Raw genomic sequence first — 21,129 nt, forward strand, 5'->3', positions numbered from 1 at the left:
ACTCAGAAATCACTCCTTACCATGCTGAGGGAAATACATGGAGCTCCAGGGATGACCCTGGGTCTGCCATGTGCAAGATAGGCTAAGGGAGGGGGGCTCAGAGGGAAACTGGGGCCCTGGTGGTAGGAAATGTGCACTGGTGGAAGGATGGGTGTTGGAGCATTGTATGACTGAAACCAGGCCATCAGCAGCCTTGTAACCGTGTGTCTCATGGTGATTCAATTAAAAAAAAGCAACTGAGGGGCTGGAGTGATAGCACAGCGGGTAGGGCGTTTGCCTTGCACGCGGCCGACCCAGGTTCGGATCCCAGCATCCCATATGGTCCCCTGAGTACCGCCAGGAGTAATTCCTGAGTGCAGAGCCAGGAGTAACCCCTGTGCATCGCCGGGTGTGACCCAAGAAAAAAAGCAAAAAAAAAAACCAAAACAAATAAAAAAAAGCAACTGAGCAATAAAATTTAAATAAGTTAAAAAAACTAAAGTTCTTCAGCTTCTGAAGTATTGGATTCTAAAATTTTTTTAATTTATGGTTATGATCCCAAATGATACTTCCTAAATAGATAGGAGTTGAGGCTTCAGAGGTATTTCCAATCACTGACTATGATTCATTAATATTTTGGGTACATTAAATAGTGAAGGGAATTTGTTGATATGATTGATGTCTCAGTGGCCTTTTGGTCTCAGCTCACTTGATAGATGAAAAAGAATGGTGGTAGATAGGAAATCTCTACAAATTCGACATCTGATTTCATAGCCAGAAAACAGAGCCTGGATTTGAACATTCTTTTGCTAGAAAGATAAAAAGAGTGATAGATTAAGGAAGATAGAAAGTAGGTTCAGGTTTGGGGTGGGGGGGAGTGATGACAAAAACGTCCTTGTGACCTACTCAGGAGGCTTTATCTACGTATCTGGAAGGAAATAACCCTAAGTACATACTTTGTGTTTGACTTACAGACCTTTTTAAAAAAACTTTTTTTTTTTTTTGCTTTTTGGGTCACACCCAGCAATGCACAGGGGTTTCTCCTGGCTCTGCACTCAGGAATCATCCTGGTGATGCTCGGGGGACCATATGGGATGCTGGGAATCGAACCCGGGTCGGCTGCGTGCAAGGCAAACGTCCTACCCGTTGTGCTATTGCTCCAGCCCCTAAAAAAGCATTTCTTAACAAATATGATATTTAAATTTTATTATGCGATGTCAGTGTTAAATGCAAGGTTTCACACATGAGATATACATTTTATCTCTAAGCGACATTTCCAGTTCTCGTAAATATACTTGAAAGTAGGAGGCTGAGGTTTTGGAAGGTTAAGGAATTAGGAGACAAACTATCTTAATTCACAGCTATAATTTGTCCTCTGTTCGTGTGGAGGACAACTTAATTACTAAACCGCAGTCATTACTTAGTAAATCTTAGCTTATTGAGAGGTAATAGAGCTGAGTCAAACTTTAAGAATTAAATTTAGCATAATGTTTATTATTGCTCTATTTTCATCAGCAATTAACTTTTTACTTCTTTCAGGTTCATTCACCCCCTGCTGCTCAAGAAAGCCTGAATTAAAAAAGCAAACTGCTATTCATAGGCAAATAGGTTGACAAAAAGTTCTTAGGGGTACATAAATAAGAAGGAACAGAGGCTTAAGTTTGAAGTCAAATGTAGTTTTTGTTAAATATGGGCTAGATACTCTCTCTGAGAACCTAAGAGGACTTTTCCCCAGAAGTGCGGATCAGTCAGGTATCACAGTTGGGCCGGGTAGGTAACAGTGGCATGGAAACACTCGTGTGGCTACCTTGAGTTAATCAGATTGCAACAAGATCTTTATGACTATTTGCTTTATATTTTTTAAAAAGTGACACACTGCGTGCAAGAGGTTTACTTCTACAATTTATACTTAATGAAAGCTCAAGTGATTTCTTCCCTTTAGCCCTGTAAACTCAGTGGGGACCCTGGATTAAGTAGATGTGCCACACTGTATCCTTGGAGGTTCCAATAGATCTAAGGGTCATACATTATCTAGAAGAACTAAAAATGTTGTTAATTTGGGTTTTACAAATCAAGAATGCTTGCTCTATGCAGAGGGCCTAGCTTTTTAAACTTTGGACTATGACCCCCCATAGGTATTATATAACTTATAAAAATTTTATTTTAAGGCCTGGAGAGAGAGTACAATAGGTAAGACACTTACCTTGTATGCAGCTGACCTCGGTTTGATCCCCAGCTCCTCGGGTTAGTCCTTTGAAAACTGCCAGGAGTAAGCCCTGAACATAGCCCAGGGTGTAGCCCAAAATATTTTTTTAAAAGCATACATTTCACTCTTATTGATGATCAGTAAATATTTTATTTATATGTGTGGCTATACGTTGTGTGAAAATTCCCTAGGTGAAATGGGATAGTGAGTAAGAAAGTTCTAGACACCTTGAACTAGGGCAGAGAACTAAACATTTTGTAAAGGACGACACAGTCTCCGGGTCAGGCTTTGTTGGCCACATGAGCTCTGTTGCCTCTCGCAAAAGTCAGCTTCAACATGTGAGCAGATAAATATACTTCTGTAAACTTACTCATAGAAACAAATGATGGGCTTTGTCTTTATTCACGTAAAAAAGGGTACATTTCCAGGGGGGTGCCGAGATTATTTTTGCCCTGGGTAGGTCAGAATAGGCCAGATAATTTTTGGACTTATGGTATAAATGAGTATTTTTTTCATGGAAATAACCAATAGACTGAGCTATTTTTAAAAAACTTTTATTGATTGAGATTTTGTGATTTACAATACTGTCAATTTACGCGCATAATCCCAACACCACAGCTGTCACCACTGCACCCACCTCCCTCCTCCACGCACCCCAGTGCCCTCCCTTTCACACCCCGCACTCCACCAGCTCAGTGGTTTGGATCAGTTGTCTTCTTGTTGCTGCCTTGCTGAGGGAGGAGATTCTGTACCTCTCTTTCCTTCTGACGGGCTTCACTCAGCTTGATCCTCCGGTCACTCACTATAGATGCACGTTTGGCTTGTTTCTGTATCCTAGCTGTGGTGCTCAAGTGTGGGCATGAACATAGGGGTGTACCTTTCAAGTGAGTGTTTTTGTGTTCTGAGGTTAGATGCCAACGAGTGGTATTGCTGGGTTTCATGGGAGTTTCATTCCTAATTTTTGGAGAGATCTTCATACCACTTTCCATAGAAGCTGAACCAGATGATATTCCCAGATGATATTCCCACTCACAATAGATGAAGGTAGATTCGGCTGTTTATGAAGTGATTGTCCTACAATGATGCCTGGACTAAAACTTTGGACTTTGGACTACAGAAATCAACTGTTTTTTTTTTCTTTCTACACTTTTCTCATCTCTATTATGTTCCATTGGTGTATTGAGACTACTGTTTTCATTTTTTAAAATAATTTTTGTTCTGCAACTTATTTTTTAATTTATTTATTTTATTAGTGAATCACCATGAGATAAAGTTACAGACTTACAAGTTTTCATGCTTATGTTTCAGTCATACAATGGTCGAGTGCCCATCCCTCCACCAGTGCCCATTTTCTACCACCAATGGTCCCAGTATCCCTCCCACCACCCCCACCCTGTCCCCTTCACCCCACCCCTACTCTGTGGCAGGGCATTCCCATTTGCTCTCTCTCTTCTTGGGTGTTGTGGTTTGCTATAGAGGTATTAAGTAGGCATCATGTTCGGTCTATAGTCTATTTTCAGCCCATATCTCCCATCCCTCGTGGGCCCGCCTAGTACCCTTTGCTTGGTGATCCCTTCTCTATCAGAGCTGCTTCTTCACCTAGCATGTGAGGTCAGCTTCCAAGCTGTAGAGTACTCCCCTTGATACTTATCTCTACTATTCTTGGGTGTTAGTCTCCCATTCTGTTACTTTGTATTTCACAAATGAGTGCAATCTTTCTATGTCTGTCCCTCTCTTTCTGACTCATTTCACTTAACATGATACTTTCCATGTTGATCCACCTATATGCAAATTTCATAATTTCATCTTTTCTAACAGCACTGCAACTTATTCTATAAGAGTGTATTGGATATTCTTAGTTCTCCTGGCCTTTCCAAATAAATTTTCGCCTTTTTGATGGCTATGGAATTGAAGCTGACTCATTTAAATTTAAAATGTCATGATTGCCAACATCTTTTCATATATTTTTTAGCCATCTGGAAACTGTTTTGAGAACATGCCTGTACAAGCTGTCATATTTCTGTATTGTGTTGTTTCTCATCTGTAGGGGTTCTTTATTTACTCCAGATAAAGATCTTTATTGGTCATATGTGTTGTGAATAATTCTCCTATGTGTATTTCTTTTTTGCGCACTTAAAGGAGTCACTTAGTAAATCGAAGCTCCTAATTTCAAAATAATTAAATACCATGGTTTCTGTTTATGTTTCTCACCTGTTCAGTGTACTGGAGAGACAGAACCAATAAAACAGACGGATAAAACTCCCTTATAACCCAGCAATACCACTCCTTGGTACCAAACCTCAAAACACAAAAACATTCATTTGAAAGGCTAGCTTCACACCTTGTTCATCACCACACTTAAGTACAGTAGCTAAAATATAGAAATCCAGATGTCCAACTGTAGATGACTAGAGGATATCATGCTGTATGTACTCTGTACAGTGTATACATATATGCACTGATGTATCTAATATTCTGCTTGTGTCAAATTAAATTCTTGTTTTAGTCATTCTATTTATAACTTATCTTTACTTTGCAGCTGTGGATTTCTTCAATCAAATCAACATGCTTTATGGCACCATCACAGATTTCTGTACAGAGGAAAGCTGTCCGGTGATGTCAGCTGGCCCAAAGTACGACATGGTTCTCATTTTTACTCTATTTTACAGTTCTTAGATAAGAATAAAGTTTACGATCATGTAACTTTTCTGAGCATCCTTCAGCAGTCAGCTAAGTCCAGACTATTTAGCCAAACTTTCTTGTCCTTTCCTATTTTGTCCTCCATCCTGATTCTCCTTTATTTCCTTTGCTCTTTCCAAACTAGGTTACTAGAAGTATATAGGTAAATTCGGAAAAAAAGGTCAACTCTTAGGAACTGGAATATGACTCAAAAGGTTCTTTGGAGGGTGAGGCACCGTGGGCATTGCTGTGTGTAGGAACAGTAACGGTAACAATGAGTGCAAACAGCTTTGAAACAAAAAGGATAGAAGTCATTTGATCTCGGAGTCTAGTTGAAATGAATTTTAAAGGGATTTTTGAATGTAAGAACCATTTAAAAACGACTTGCATGCCCCTCCCTCCCTACTACATTGGGGGGGGCAGTCTGGCGAGGGGTGCTGCCTCCCCTTCTCCTCCCTCTGGAGCAGCGCGAGTGACCCCTAGTGGTCTGGAACGATGTTTGCAGATGGCGGGGGGGGGGGGGGGAGGGGGGAGGGGGGAAGTGCCGCATCTCTGGCAAACCGCGAAGGAAGCACAGGAGATGTTTGAAACATTTTATTTTGTTTGATTTTTTTTTCCCTTTCAGTTTTTGTGCCGCACTTGTGCTCAGGGTTTACTACTGACTCAGCACTCAGGGATCCTGGTGGGGCCAGGGGTCAGACCTCAGTTGGCCGTGTGCAAGGCAAGCACCTTGCCTGCTGTCCTGTCGCTCCAGCCCCATTTGAGACATGTTTGAAAGAGTAGTCTTTTATTTCTAAAATTTTCGTATTCTGGTTCTCTGATTTTTTTTGGGGGGGTGGGCGGGTGGGGTATGGGTTGTTGTCACACCAAGCAGTGATTTACTCCTGGCTCTGCACTCGGGGATCACTCCTGGTGGGTTCAGGGGACCATACAGGGTGCCCGGGATTGAGCCCTGCTCAGCTGCGTGCAAGGCAAGTGTCCTGCCTGCTGCACTATCTCTGGGGTCCCTCTCTTAAATATTTTTGACAGTTTACTTTAAACTTCCTCTTGTCATCTTCAACTCTGAAAATCTTACTTGAGCTAAAGAGGTGGCACAGGGTTAATATTCTTGCCTTGTGATGCTGCTGAACTTGATTTTATTTCTGGCCCTGCATATGTCCCCCAAGGCACTGCAAGGGGACACCCCTGAGCATAGAGCCCCTGAGCACTGCCAGACGTGACACAATCCTCCCTCATCCCCCCACCAGACCAAACCAAAACAAACCAAACAAAAACCTTTAGAAAAAACTGTAAGGGGCCACAGTACTATATTCCCAGCTCAATACATAATGAATTTTAAGATAATGAATAAGAATACAGTTGATTCACTGATTCACTTTGTAAAATCTACTCTAGAGTATATTTTTAGTTTCCAAAAGCTAAACATGTAAATCATGGCATGGCAAATATTATAAAACTCATGTATATGTATAACGCCATTTAATTTATGAGCTTATGTTATCTATTAGTCTGTTCTTCTTCAGGGTATGAAAATTGTCTTTCATTTATGTTTATCTTTTCTTTTTTTTTCTTTTTGGGTCACACCTGGCGATGCACAGGGGCTACTCCTGGCTCTGCACTCAGGAATTACTCCTGGCGGTGCTTGGGGGACCATATGGGATGCTGGGAATCAAACCTGGGTAGGCCATGTGCAAGGCAAACGCCATACTTGCTGTGCTATCTCTCCAGCCCTGATCTTTTATTATTCTTGATGGTATTTCTTACTGTTTATTATTCCAAAGTATATTATTTTAAGACCCAAATTCTAAAGGCAAATTTTCTTTAAATGATATTTGTCTCAATCAAACACTGATTTCAGTCTCTCGAGTTTCATTCATCTTACTCCTTGGTATTTCACTGTCATTCTTCTTGTTTGGACTAGAGTAGTCTGTGTTCAGGGACCGTTCCTGAGGCTTGGGAGACCCTGTGTGGTGCCGGGGAGCCAACCTATGTAGACGTATGTAGGCAAACACCTTATTAGCCCTACTGTCTTTAGGCCTTCCCCCACCCCCACCCTCACCCTGTTTCTGGGCCACACCCAGCAGTGCTTAGAACTTCCTCCTGGCAGGCTCTGGGGACCACATAGGGTACCAGGAATTGAGCCCAGGTAGGCGCGTGCTAGGTGGTAAATGCCCTACCCACTGTACTATCAATTCAACTTCCACGTTCTCTGTTCTATTTTTTTGTTTGTTTGCTTTGGTTTTGCTTTTGTTTTTGTGGTATACCCATCAGTGCTCAGCTGGGGGTTACTTCTGGCTCTGCACTGAGGAATCGCTCCTGGCGATGCGCAGGGGCCATGGTGAATGCCAAGGAGGATTCTAGCAAGGCCAAGGAGGATTCTAGCAAGGCCAAGGAGGATTCTAGAAAGGCAAGAGCCCTCCCTGCTCTACTGTGTCTCTGATCCTATATTCTCTAGTCTTAATCCCAAAATTAAGAGACAGATGTTTTCTAGATGCAGACAGATCTGTGTGTGTGTGTGTGTGTGTGTGTATATATATATATGTATATGTATGTATTCCCCCCTCCCCCCCCGGCACTGTGCTCAGAGATCATTATGGACGGTGTTCAGTGGACTGTGGTGCTGGGGATATAACCAGGGTCAGTTGCTGGAAGGCTAACTCTAACCCTACCTTACCTCTGGTCCCAGAGACACAGGTTATTTATTTCTTGCCACAGTGGGGCTGGGGAGGGGCGCACTCGGTGGTGCTCAGCACTTACTACTGGCTCTGCTCTCAGGGATCAGAAACCTGCGTAGGAACATTAAGTGCAGGATAACATAACAATATGAAAAATAAGTTTGATAAGGACTGCTTGGTTTGAACCGTGAGAAAATCAAATAGCCTAAATACATTTAAATAAAATTTAAATGCCATGTGCAAAAATTCTACTTTTTTTTTAAGTAAGTTGTTCCAAACATATCTTATATACCTTTATAATAGACGTATGTATGTAGTATTAAAATATTTACATATATGTGTGGTTGTGTACTGATAGTCTGTGGGTTTTTTATTTCAGATATGAATATCACTGGGCAGATGGAACAAACATAAAGAAGCCTATTAAGTGCTCTGCACCAAAGTATATTGATTACTTGATGACCTGGGTTCAGGACCAGTTGGATGATGAAACACTATTTCCATCAAAAATTGGTACAGTTGTTTTGTATAATTGAGGTCCATTGTGATTCATCTCATTTTCCTTGTTTATAAAGCTTGTTGACTTTCTAGTCCAGAAAACACACCATATCTATTAAAAGTGTTTCACTTACTCATATGAAACTTACTACAAACCTCTAATTTTAAGCAGTCTGAAGATCTCATAGTAACAGTATCTGGCAGAAGAGATTAGAAATGGAGCAGGGAGTCAATATTATCTGCCATACTCATTCATTTCTAGTTTAGGCAGAGGGCTTATATGAATATCTAGTTTATTCATATTTCGCATTATACAGGTAGAGTCTGAATATTGATCATAGCTTGAATTTTAGCGTCTGTTGAGTCAGATGAAAATGATACAAGAATTAAGAGAATTGGATTATTACTAACATTTTGGTTTTTTTTGTTTGAGTGCCATATTCAGCAGTGCTCAGGGATCGCTTCTGACGGGGCTTGGGGTACTATATGTAGTGCCAGGGGTTGAACCCAGATTGGCCACATATAAGACAAGCAGTCTACCCACTATACTGTCTTTCCAGATCTTTCAGGTGGGAATAATTCACTCCTGAAGTTCATGATTTTATTTTCTCAAACTTCTTACAACTTTGTTTTTTATTTGCTTTTCTAGTAATAATTTTTTGGCTATAGTTTTCTGAAGAATGGTGTGGGGGAGGTAGTAATGTGAATACTTACTGTTATTATGATGTGCTTTAACATGTTAATTAAATATTCTGTAGATTTTGTGAATTACTCACATATTGAAATGGCTTTGGATAAATGCCTCGTGTTATGTTAACATTGTTATCATCACATATACCAACACATATAGCATGTTACCGTTGTCATCCTTTGACCACCACATGTTCTTGTGTTTGGGGTAGGTGGGGAGTGCCAGTGTTGAACCCTGGCGATGAGGCAGAGCGTGAGCCCTCCCACTAGTGTTTCCAGTTATGACAGAACAGGATTTTAGAACCTTTTTTTTTTGACCCAACTTCAGACTCACAAGACTTAGACAAAGAATTTGTATCTTCTAGATTCTTTAGTTTCAACATTTTACCATTTGATTTCTCCCCTGTCACCACTTTATTTTTCTTGGACTATTTAAGACTAAATTGAAAGCATAATGCTCCATAACTTATTTGCGAGTCAACATATTTTTCTTTAGTAAAATCACAGTGTAATAATTATAAGAAATTAACACCAATATAATACCATTGCCTAATTTATATTGCCTTTTTAAGATCTTATTTCTGATTTTTTTCAATAATATCTTCAAAGGAAAAGAATACTTTTGGCATTTGCTTTTATCCTGTTAAGTCTCTATCTTCCAATGTGCATTTCAATCAGTTTTCATCTTTCATGATGTTGATATTTTTGAAGAGTGTAGGATACTATTTTTATATAATGCCCATTTATTTTGACTTGTCTGTTTCCTTGGGACCTGTGTAATTATTAAGTGAGTGGTAGATAAAATGACATTCAACCTAGCAGAATAATATTTAACTTTTAACATTTTGACAATCGGAAACATTTAGTTAGCATAACGAATGATATGGAATTGGGCAAGCGCGTTAGCACAGCATATAAGGTGCTTGCCTTGCATGCAGCTGACTCAGGTTTCGATCCCTGGCATCCCATATGGTCCCCTGAGCACCCCCAACAATAATTCCTGAATGCAGAAACATGAATAAATTTACCCCACCCAGAAAAAAAAGATATGGAACTATAATTTTCTACTTTTCGGTTGATTAATGTTGAAAAAGTGCTATAATTCATCAAACAGTAAACTAGGATGAGTAGAGATTGTACTTCTAAGTCAGTATAAACTTAGACCTGTAGCAATAATGAAATAATTTCTATAACAAAAGATATGAAAATGTATTATTTGCATTTTAAACAGAGCTAAATAAGATTAATACATGAGTTCAGCAAGTATATGTACTGAGGCTTGATGTTATGATATCTTAGAATCTGAGTGTTTTAGCTCCATTATCACCTTAGGTATTTGTTTTATTTCAATAAAGTGGTGGTACAGTAGAGGTATTAATAGCCATACTGAAGATGAGTCCCTATGTCATTTATGCTTTGAAATTTATTTTCACTTCTGACATTGAAAATACTGAAAAGTACAGTGTGTGTCAAGTAGTAATCCATGGATATTCTTTTTTGGCCTTGTCAACATGTGTTAATTTATGTTACTGTTTAGCAACAACCTTGTATTGCTTTGCTCTCATTTTTGCTATTAATAGAGGTTTTTTTTTTTTTTTAATAAGGTGTCCCGTTTCCGAAGAATTTCATGTCTGTGGCAAAAACTATACTCAAACGCCTTTTTAGGGTTTATGCTCACATTTATCATCAGCATTTTGACCCTGTGATCCAACTTCAGGAGGAAGCACATCTCAATACATCTTTCAAGCACTTTATTTTTTTTGTCCAGGTAAGTTAGGTTGGGAATTCTTTTGCACTCAGTATAGTAAGCAGTTATTGACAGATACCTTAATAGCATGCTGCCAGTATAAAATTTGCATTATTTCATCTTCATCATCTCTGTGTCATGATGACAAGAGATACTGACCTTCTGAGTTCTGTTTATAACCAGACTGGTGGCTTGAAAATCTTAAATGTTTCTACAAATTTTGCCTTGGATTTATCTCGGTGAACTGCAATTGGAGGCTGAATAAGGAATCTGTGTAAGTTTGGTAGACTCAGAGATGAATTTAGTTCCTGTTTACCCCGGATCATTTTTAGCATACTCAGACATGAAATAGACTTTCAGTATTATACCTTTTCTCTTTCTTTTTCCAGATTATCATTTTAAATATGGGTAATTTTTAAGTTAGAAACTACCTAAAATGGGGCAAAAATGTCCCAAAGAGTTTTGCTGTTTCAGAAATCCAGATTTCTTTGATCTGATTTTTGTTGACCATCATTCCATCTTATTGTAACAGAAATAATAAGCAGAAATGAGAAAGGGGTGGAAATGAATAAGCTGATCACTCTTTTGGAGAGTAAGAGTGAGTATCTCAGGAGATCTTTATAGAAGTTCAGGACTTGAATCTATGCTTTCTTCTGTTTTATTTTCTTACATGTGATAAATGAATCATTTTTTTATTTTTGTTTTTTTTTGTTTGTTTTGGGCCACACGAAGTGGTCTCTGGGTCCACTTGATTGTCTTCTTTTTTTTTGGTAATAATTTTTTTTTTCTTTCTGGGTTACACCCAGTGATGCACAGGGGTTACTCCTGGCTCATGCACTCAGGAATTACCCCTGGCAGTGCTTGGGGGACCATTTGGGATGCTGGGGATCGAACCTGGGTTCACCACGTGCAAGGCAAACGTCCTACCGGCTGTACTATCGCTTCAACCCCTATTAATTATTTTATTTAACATCAAAGCAGCAGTGCTAAGAGCAACATAAGAATGAAGATATTTTGCTTAAAGAAGATGTCTCATATGTGAAGAAATTTATTAATTTGGGGGCTCATGTGGAGGATTAGGGCCATCTCCAGTGGTTCTCAAGGCTTAGTCCTGGCTCCATGCTCAGTGATGATTCCTGGCAGTTCTCAGGAGGCCAGATCCAGTGTCAGAGATTGTAGGGGTTGACCAAGACAAGCCCCTTAACTCCTGTATTGTCTCTCAGCCTGTGAGAGAATGACTCAACACCTGCTATGAAACAAAATTCTACAAATTTCTGTGCAGAATTATAAATCCTAATCAGGTGATATTCAATTTAGAACTCATGACTAATGTATAATTGTCTTCTAATGCTTCGCTGTAATACTTAATATAACTTCCCCTATATCCCATTTCCACTAAAGAAAAATATGATTAATTTACCTCTATTCATACTTCTCACACTGAGGGGACACATTTTCTGTCTGAAATTTCGTATTGGCACATTTTCTTTTTGATTATTATTTGTCAGAATTACTGCCCTCAGCAATTACTGTGACATCTTATATATAAATACATGTAGTAACAAAGAAGGTGTTATTCCAAGGTTTTCATCTCTTTGGGTTAGGGAGAACATAACTTGTGAAGCTCAGTTTTGGGTGGTTTAAGAGAGGATCATCTTAATTTTTTCTTACTCTTATTATCTTAAAGTATACTCTATTTCCCAGCTGTTAGGGACTGATGCTTGGTATTTGCATATTGGTTTACATCTTAAGACACTGTAATCTCTGTAAAAGTGAGTCCGTTATTAGTCATTTTTTTTTTCTTTGCTTTTTGGGTCACACCCACCATTGCACAGGGGTTACTCCTGGCCCTGTACTCAGGAATTACTCCTGGGGGTGCTCAGGGGACCATATGGGATGCTGGGAATCGAACTCGGGTTGGCCGCCTGCAAGGCAAACACCCTACCCGCTGTGCTATCACCCCAGCCCCTTAGTCTTCGTTTTAGTAAAAGTGGGGTCTCTGGTATAGATCTCATCTTTAGAGACTGCTGGTGTGGCCCTTCTCCAGCTGAATTCCTCTCTGTAGAGAAACCATAAGGTCAGGAACATGCCTACAGAGATACTTCCCGGTATGTGTTTGGGTTCCTGTGACTTCAGAATTCTCTTTACAGGATCCAAAGTGCATTTTTGAGTCTTTATGAATCTTTTCCTTTAGTCTGTCTTTTGAGAGGTCATATGTAGACCCATGGTGTTGCCAGTTGTATTAGCTGATTGTGAGAGTGTGTGGACATTGTCTATATAAATATAAGCTAGCCAGGTTTTCCCCTGTTGAGGTACGGAATGGGGCTGGGCTTTAGAAGACTGGGGACATTTGATGAGGATCAGGGACTTGTTCTGCTTTTGTCACTACTTTCCAGTGCAGAATCCTGAGAATTTTACCTTTTTTATTTTTTGCTTTTTGGGTCATACCTGGCAATGCTCAGGATTACTCCTGGCTCTGCACTCAGGAATTATTTCTAGCTCTGCACTTAGGAATTATACCTGGTGGTACTTGGGGGACCATATGGATGCTGGGGATCGAATCTGGGATAGACTGTTTGCAAGACAAAAACGCCCTACCCTCTATACTGTTGTTCCAGCCTCAGAATTTTAAATTTGAATTTGCTTTCCTGTTCACTGTGAATGTATGTTGTTAGGGCTGGAAAATAGTTTATTTAATTCAGTAATAGATTAGCTTAATGCCAAATTCAAGAACTCAGTCACATGGTACTTTTCCATTTTTTAACTATTGGTCTGGACTCCACACATGACAAATTATTATTAAGTATCTTCTAATGCTTCAGTCTAATACTTAGTATAGTTTGTACATGTGATATTGATAAATGAATTAAATTGCATGTTCAGAATGGCCAGCTTTGGTATAATATTAGATCAAACATGTAGATAGCTTTATTAGTTATGATTTATAGTTCAAATCAAATCTGTTCATATTTGAACTGTAGAACTGCAGGTGTGGGGCTGGGAGAGAGCTCGGAGACCCGAAGGAGGAAGGGCCCGGAGAGCAGGCTTGTGTGTGGCGGGCCCGTTTGACTCCAGGCTTTCCGCTGTCCCCTAGCGAGGCCGGGAGCCCCCTCCAGGCACAGAGTGCTCCGAGGCATGCACCTGCGCACATGCAAAGTACCCCCCTGAGTGAGCGACCCAGTGATGAGTGGAATTGCTAAGGGAAGGCATATTAATCAAGATTCTCTTACTTGTTCTTTACAGAATTTCAATTGTGATTGGTGGACTCAACATTGTTCTTGTTATTCGCATACTATATTTCATGCTACCTTTGCAGATACGTTAGTTTATAGCCAGTCTTACTCTAAATAATAATGCTGAAATTTGCCTCCGATGCTCAATGTCTTTGACCTCGACTTGGTTGTCTGTATTTAAATGGTGCCCATGTTTACTTTGTGCCAGGAATTACATCAAGTATTAACACACGCTTCACATTTGCCAGTAGAATTTCTTTGAGGTAAAGATTTATCCTCATATTAGGAATGTAAAGCATGATATTAGAAATGATTGAATAATTTACATAAGGTATAGGTAATAGAAAAAAATTGGAAAGATTTGATTTCTAGTTACTTTAAAACTAATTTCTAACAATTGTTGGTAGAAATATACTTTGCAGTAGAATGTAATACATTTTTGTTCTTCCCTCTGCCTTTCTTTGACATGTATAGGAATTCAACCTCATTGATAGGAGAGAACTTGCACCACTCCAAGAACTGATCGAAAAGCTCACGTCAAAGGACAGATAAACGATGCAGAACTGTGCAAATTGTTCTTTATGTGAAGCTGCGTGGAGTGTATTTGTATTTTTGTTGTATTTTATTTTTATCTCGAGTTTGTCTTTGGGGGGCTTTTCTGGGTTCTCTTTCTGAATAACTGAAACCATATGCTATTGTTAGTGAAAGCCAAGAACAATTCGCTATACATTTGATAGTGGTAAATATTATCTTAATGATTTGCAGTATATGTGTGTATATATACATTCTCTATATATACACACACATACTATATATTGTTCAAGTTGATTTTGGTTACTTGTGGAATTTATGACATGTTTGGAAAGAAATTGCTTTTTAAATGGACTGCTGATGGACTGGGGTTCTGTGTTGTATAATTTGTGGCCAATTTTTTATGTCCCCAAAAGACTTATGTTTTTAAGTGCCTTGGCAGGCTCACTTCTGAGGTGCAAAGCACAGACTTAAAACTAACAGGGCTTGAAACAATATTAGGATTAATAATTATCCAGGGCACTTACTGATGCATGTTTAAAATAGCTATGATAAAAGCCATAGTTTACCTAAATTGGTAATCTTCAGCTTTTATTACATCGAAGAAACATACTGGTAAAGGTATGCATGTAGAACATAAAGTAGTACTCATAATTATTTTTTATATTGATAATAATTCTGTTCAGCAGATATTTAAAGTTCTACAAGCAGGTCTTTTTTCCATCTCTTGATATTTCTGTGATAGTGAAACTTGATGTTGAAATGTAATACCTATTGCATTTTGACTTTTACATGTTAACTGCACTGTGGGTGTGAAAATTCAGGTTATATAGAGGCTTGCCATCTTCAGAGGTGATACTGAACTGTGAGGTTTCTTAGCACTTGCCAAATGAGCCATAAATCTGCAGAATCCCCTTCACTTTGAAGAGGAGGAGATAGGAGTGAATGTTAGATTGTATGAGTTGCACGGATTATTTTGGAGAGATAGGGATGGCATTATGTATTGGGGAGCTGAGTTTTAGAAAGTCCTATCTTAGAACCCTTAAGTAGAATGGCATGAAAGTTTTTAATCAATTCCTTATACAAATAGTCTAAGAGACTACCTTTTAGTAAGCAACTTCCATGAGAAGTTAAAAATAAATTATTAATTTTAGGTATAGACATTAGACGTGGAATTTAAGGACTGTCTGGAGGAAATGAATTACTTTTCAGCAATTCCATTCAGTGAATGGAGCTGGTTTTTGCCTGTCATTTTAAAATGACAGCGAGAGTATGTTCTTTGCATATTATAGTCCCAAATTTTGAAGCTTATATCATCTGATTTTTCTACTATGAAGAGAAATATTTTTCTTTTCAATGATATCACATAATGAAAGTCCTAATTTAAGTTACTAGTTTTTGTAATTTATTTTGCCATGGCTAAAATTTTTAGTGAATCACCTCATAAGTAAAGAGTTCAGAAATTTAGTTTTTAAAATAAAGTGACATTTTTTGACTTCAGTTTCATTCTTGAAAAATAACTCCTTTCAGATTTAGTTTTAATTTTGTCATTTCTGAGAAATCTTTTTCTTCATTTAGAGATTTCCTTCATTTAAAAATAGCTTTTTGTAGAGCTGAAATCTTACTCTAAAATTTATAGACTAAAAACACTAAGAAAAGAATCTAAGGTAAAGTCATGTTTTTGCTGCTAATGCTAATAACAACTAGAGCAGTGATAAAAGTTAATGCCATTTCAATTATTATCACTCGCCTTTTATTACCAGCCACCTTTTTCTCTGTTTCATTTCTTGTAGTTTTCAGCCAATTACCAGTAGTCAAATAATGGGAGAACCTGGCAGAGACAAGTATATTGCACATTCATTGGTAAAAACTGATTAATAAACTGCACTGAGAACTAGCTGATTTCCTTAAATCTTTGACTAGCACATAATTATTTGTCTTCCATACATTTGGTTCATATCATCAGTAGTAATAGGCATGACGGTAGTCAAGTGTAGAGGGAGTGGGGAAATACCTTGCTTCCTCTTTTAAGCCTTATAAAAGAGAACACTGTACAAATGGAAAAAATATTTCTATAAATGAGTACTTAGTACTAGGATCCTTTCCCACCATATGTAGATGGGTGTGTGTTGTCACGGTGTGTGTCTCAGGTTCCTGCTGCTGAGTATTCCTTTAAACAGAGGGTAATGGGAAGTAAGGACATAAGTCTGTGTATATATGGTAGTAACATAGAGAAGTTCTTCCCAGGTGAGTCCAGGCAAACCCTAGAGCGTGTCAGAAATAGCCAATTTAATTACAAAAAATTGTTGATTCAGTTGTTTCCATGGTTGTTATCAAGATAACCCTTTATAAAATGAGGGTCAGTTCTCAGTTTTGAAGCAGCAGGGCTTGTTTTTAATTAGCTACTGGATTCTTTACAGATTAATTTATAAATAACCACGATGACGACTCCCCATGATCTTTATACAATGAAAGTTTGTGTTCTTGTTTCCTTATTAAAACATCCCATAAAGGGGTTGGAGTGATAGTACAGTGGGTAGGATGTTTGCCTTGCATGCGGCCGACCTGGGTTCAATTCCCAGCATCCCATATGGTCCCTGTATACCACCAGGAGTAATTCCTGAGTGTAGAGCCAGGAGTAACCCAAAAAGCCAAAAAAAAAAAAGTAAAAGTAAAACATCTCATAAAACAAAATAGTAAACAGAAATGTTTATATGAAGCAAGTTTTAGAGGTTATTTTAAATGATGGAGCCAATGAATGGGGGGGAAAAATGAACAGTGAGAATCATTTAGTCAGCAGTAGATGGTGCTGCTAGCCTTCATTTGACTTAATTATATTAGACTTCACTTAAACACTAAAGGTGTGCTAGTCAAGAGTGTGTTCTGGTAGAGACTTTGAAGGTCACTATTGACCCATCTCTTTCTGCCTTTTTTGGCTTTTATAAGTTCTAGATGGTCAACATAAAATGTATTTAGTAGAAGATGTGTTTAATAAGTAACTACCTGGTTCAGCATGAAGGGTAAAGCACTACAATCTTACATTGAGGAAGTACAAATGGTGTTATGAATATTTATAATTCACATGAAATTACCAAACTCCATATTATAGATTAGCATTTTCTAATATTTCATATGCTGTAGCAGTGTGGTCCTGTTCATCGATTTGCTCAAGCGGGCACCAGTAATGTCTCCATTGTGAGACTTGTTACTGTTTTTGACATATTGAATACACTATGGGTAGCTTCCCAGGCTCTGCTGTGTGGGTGGGATACTCTCGGTAGCTTGCCGGGCTCTCCGAGAGGGACCGAGGAATCGAACCTGGGTTGGCCTCGTGCAAGGCAAATGCCCTACCCGCTGTGCTATCGCTCCAGTCCATTTTGTACTCTAAACATTCAAATAAGATAATCATCAGACTGGTTCTTTTGGGATGCTATTTATCCATCTATGCCTTAAAGATGCAGTGTGTTTGGAGTGCTTTCAGGAAACACCCTGAGAATTGTTAGATGACTGTGTAAGAAAACCTGTATGTGTTTTATCTTCCAAACCTGTTCAGTATGTCCCATTCACCAGACCAACTTTTCTGTTTTCTTAGAACTAAAAATCATTAAAAACAAAATGTGCCATAGATTCTGAATTTGCAAAAAAAAAAAAAAAAAAAACCTCTAAATTTGCAGAAGAGAATGTTTTGGGAATCATTTAATAAAGGAATGGTTTTTTTCATGTCATTACTTTTAAGTCAACAGCATCATTTGGGTATATATATTATATTTTATTATCTTACAGTTAAATATGTGGTTTTTAAAACTCTTGTTTTCTATTTTTTGTATCTTTCTGATAACCAGAATGCTATCTTGACTACTATAGAATTGTTGTGATTGAAGGGAAAATATGGGAGGAAATGGATTTGATTAATTATGGTAGAAGTAATTTAAGGAAACAGCCTTTACCGTCATCTTTTTTTCCTCCCTAACATATTTTTACTCAAATGAACAATTTGATTTTTGGTTTGGTTTTGGGCCACCCCCAGTGGTGCTCAGGGCTTACTCCTAGCTGTATGCTTCGGGATCGCTCCCGCTGGTGCTTGGGACCATATGTGGTGCTGGGATCAGCCTGGGCTGGCAAGTGCCTTCACCCCTCTGCCATCTTTCCAGCCTCAGCAATTAGAATTTAAAGACTGAGTGTTACTGTAGAAAAAAATTACCATTCTGAACTTAAACTTTCTTATCACAGATAAATTATTTAAAATTGTATTACTGTACCACATGTAACTTTTAACACTTTGAGTGTTTTTCTAAGGAGATTGGGTTACACATAGAGTTGTATTAAAATACGTTTAACTATATCCCAGGGGGGAAAATTTAACTTAGTTTGAGACTTATCTGTGATATTAAAGAATATAACAATTATGTTTTAATTGTTATAGGGGTTGCACCTTGAAGTATTCAGCTGGGAATAACTTCTGGGCCACTGGGGCCACAAGTGTGGTGCTTTGGGGGTGGAGAGGGGAACGGACTCGGAATAACCCAGACCTTCACACTTTTCGAGCACGCGCACTGTCAATTGGAACACATCCCTGGCCCTTCTACTTTTTATAAATGCTACTCTAGATCTATATTTTATGGACCATTTAAATATTAGGGGTTTGTTAATATTAACCATAGCATTTACTGTTTTCAGCATTCAGTTTAAGGGTATATGAAATAAATGATTTCATTATATGAAATAAATAAATGATTTCATATACCCTTAGTGATAAAGATCTCAAGATTTAATGGAAATTAAAAAATTTGAGATGTAATAACTGCATACAATTTGAATTTTTAATAATTTCTTACTGAACTACTCAGAATTTATTTTGAAGACAGAAAACTGCTCCAGGTCTTTACTTTTAGCTGAACTAACAGATCTTACAAAAGAGAAAATAGAAATTTAAAGTGTTGAGTTCTCTCAGTTTTGCTGCTGTGATTTTTTTTTCTGCATATAAAAAAACCATACAATAAAGCAATTTGGAATTGTGATTCACAGAAATAATAAAAAACAGTGGCCTTTCCCCCCCGCCCACCAGTGATATATTTAACTTTCCTTGCCTCTCCTTGGAAATAAATTTTTTCTTAATATATTGATTTTCTGTATCTCATCCTAACCCCATTCCCAGCACCCTGGTTTGGAAGCAAAACAGTGATTGTGTGGGTCTTGTTGTAATTCTTAAGTATTTTCTGTTAATACAAAGATTGCCGTTTAAGTGGAAGATGCAATTTACATAAGCAGTTTTGGTTTGTTTTAGTTAAATTATGTCACTGAAGCTGACTGAGATTACTGAGGCAGTAAAATAATGTTGTTTAACTTTTCATATATCTTTAAATTCTTAGACAATGATGTCTCATAGCTTTGCACATACTTTCATTTGTTTTTTATCTAAATATCTTAATTGTGCAGGCTGTAAACAAGATCACTCCATTTTAATTTAGAAACAATTTTTCCTTAATTTGTTCTGCAGAGGTTAACTATTTTTAGGGGAACTAGTTTTTTACGGCCACTAAATTGTATTCATTATTTTTGTACATGTGTAACTAGGTTGGTAAGGGCACTTATTTTATGGGGAACAAGTTACTTTTGTTCTGTTTGAACACTTCCTACGCTTTATTGCTTATAATTTTCTAGAAATAGTGTCATAAGATCTAGATTAAGAGACAATACACTCTGAAGTGTGAAATGTTTGATGGATTATTTCCGAGGTCAAAAGTGGAAGAACAGAGCCATGCCTGGCTATGAAAGAATAGGGTAGCATGCACATTATGCAAATGCTGCAGAGAATGTGTTAGGGTCCCACTCACATGGAGACAAATAGTTACTCTACATTAAAGTAGCTGGAAGGGGGAGAATGATTATAAAATAGGAAATGCAATGGGTGCTGTATTGTAAATTGTGCCAAGATTACTCAGATTGTAATTGTTACTGATGAAAGTGTAACAGCTTCATTTTTATTTCAGAAGGGTTACTGAATGTTAGAAAAGCTCTAAGATGTTTTAATTGAGAGCTGTAAATAACATATACAGAAATGTATGTGGCGGGATGGGAAATATTTTAATTCTAGATTTTTTTTAAAGAATTTGTTATTTAAAATGTTAATAAATAGTTATGTTTGCCCATGAATTCTGATTTGCATTACTATTTATTTTTGCTGTTTTTCCATGTTGAATATATTCTTAGAGAAATGTTTAGGGTTCTCAACAATTCTGTATTGTATCTTTTACAAGACTAAAATTCAGAAATTGTACAAGTCACTGATAAGAAGTAGAGTTTCTAAACCCAAATATAGGTCTGAAGTGATAGGACAGCGATAGGGCTTTTGTTGATTCTCTGCATCTCTTATGGTCCCCTGAGCACTGCCAGGAGTAATTCCTGAGTGCAGAGCCAGGAGTAACCCCTGAGTATCTCTGGTGTGACCCAAAAAGCCAAAAGGAAAAAAAAAGAAGAAAAATGAACAGGGCAGAGAGATAATAGAGGGGCAAAGTGCTTCCCTTGCTTGTGGATATCTCTAGTTTGATTCCCAATACTATGTATGAACTAGAGTATGGACTGGAGTGATAGCACAGCGGGTAGGGCGTTTGCTTTGCACGTGGTGGACCCAGCTTCGATTCCTCCGTCCCTCTTGGAGAGCCAGGCAAGCTACCGAGAGTCTCTCGCCTGCACGGCAGAGCCTGGCAAGCTACCTGTGGTGTGTTTGTATTTGATATGCCAAAAACAGTAACAACAAGTCACAACGGAGACATTACTGGTGCCTGCTCAAGCAAAAAGATGAACAGTGGGCAGACAGTGCTACAGTGCTACTATGAATGGTCCCCCAAGTACCTCCAGGAGTAAACCCTGAGCTCTTTTTGTCAAGGGGTC

The 21,129-nt window shown here is 38.2% G+C and overlaps 1 protein-coding gene across 1 annotated transcript in view; it reads left to right on the top strand.

The window, feature by feature from the left end:
* MOB1B (MOB kinase activator 1B) overlaps window positions 1-20,391 on the top strand; it is a 43,870-nt gene extending 23,479 nt beyond the window's left edge. The window contains exons 3-6 of the mRNA XM_055138850.1: window positions 4,725-4,818; window positions 7,919-8,052; window positions 10,332-10,495; window positions 14,182-20,391. Coding sequence (XP_054994825.1) covers window positions 4,725-4,818; window positions 7,919-8,052; window positions 10,332-10,495; window positions 14,182-14,259 — 470 coding nt within the window. The 3' untranslated portion in view covers window positions 14,260-20,391. The remainder of the gene's footprint in view (window positions 1-4,724; window positions 4,819-7,918; window positions 8,053-10,331; window positions 10,496-14,181) is intronic.
* The last annotated feature ends 738 nt before the right edge of the window (window positions 20,392-21,129 follow it).

Source organism: Sorex araneus, chromosome 5 (genome assembly GCF_027595985.1).
Source record: "Sorex araneus isolate mSorAra2 chromosome 5, mSorAra2.pri, whole genome shotgun sequence".
NCBI lineage: Eukaryota > Metazoa > Chordata > Mammalia > Eulipotyphla > Soricidae > Sorex > Sorex araneus.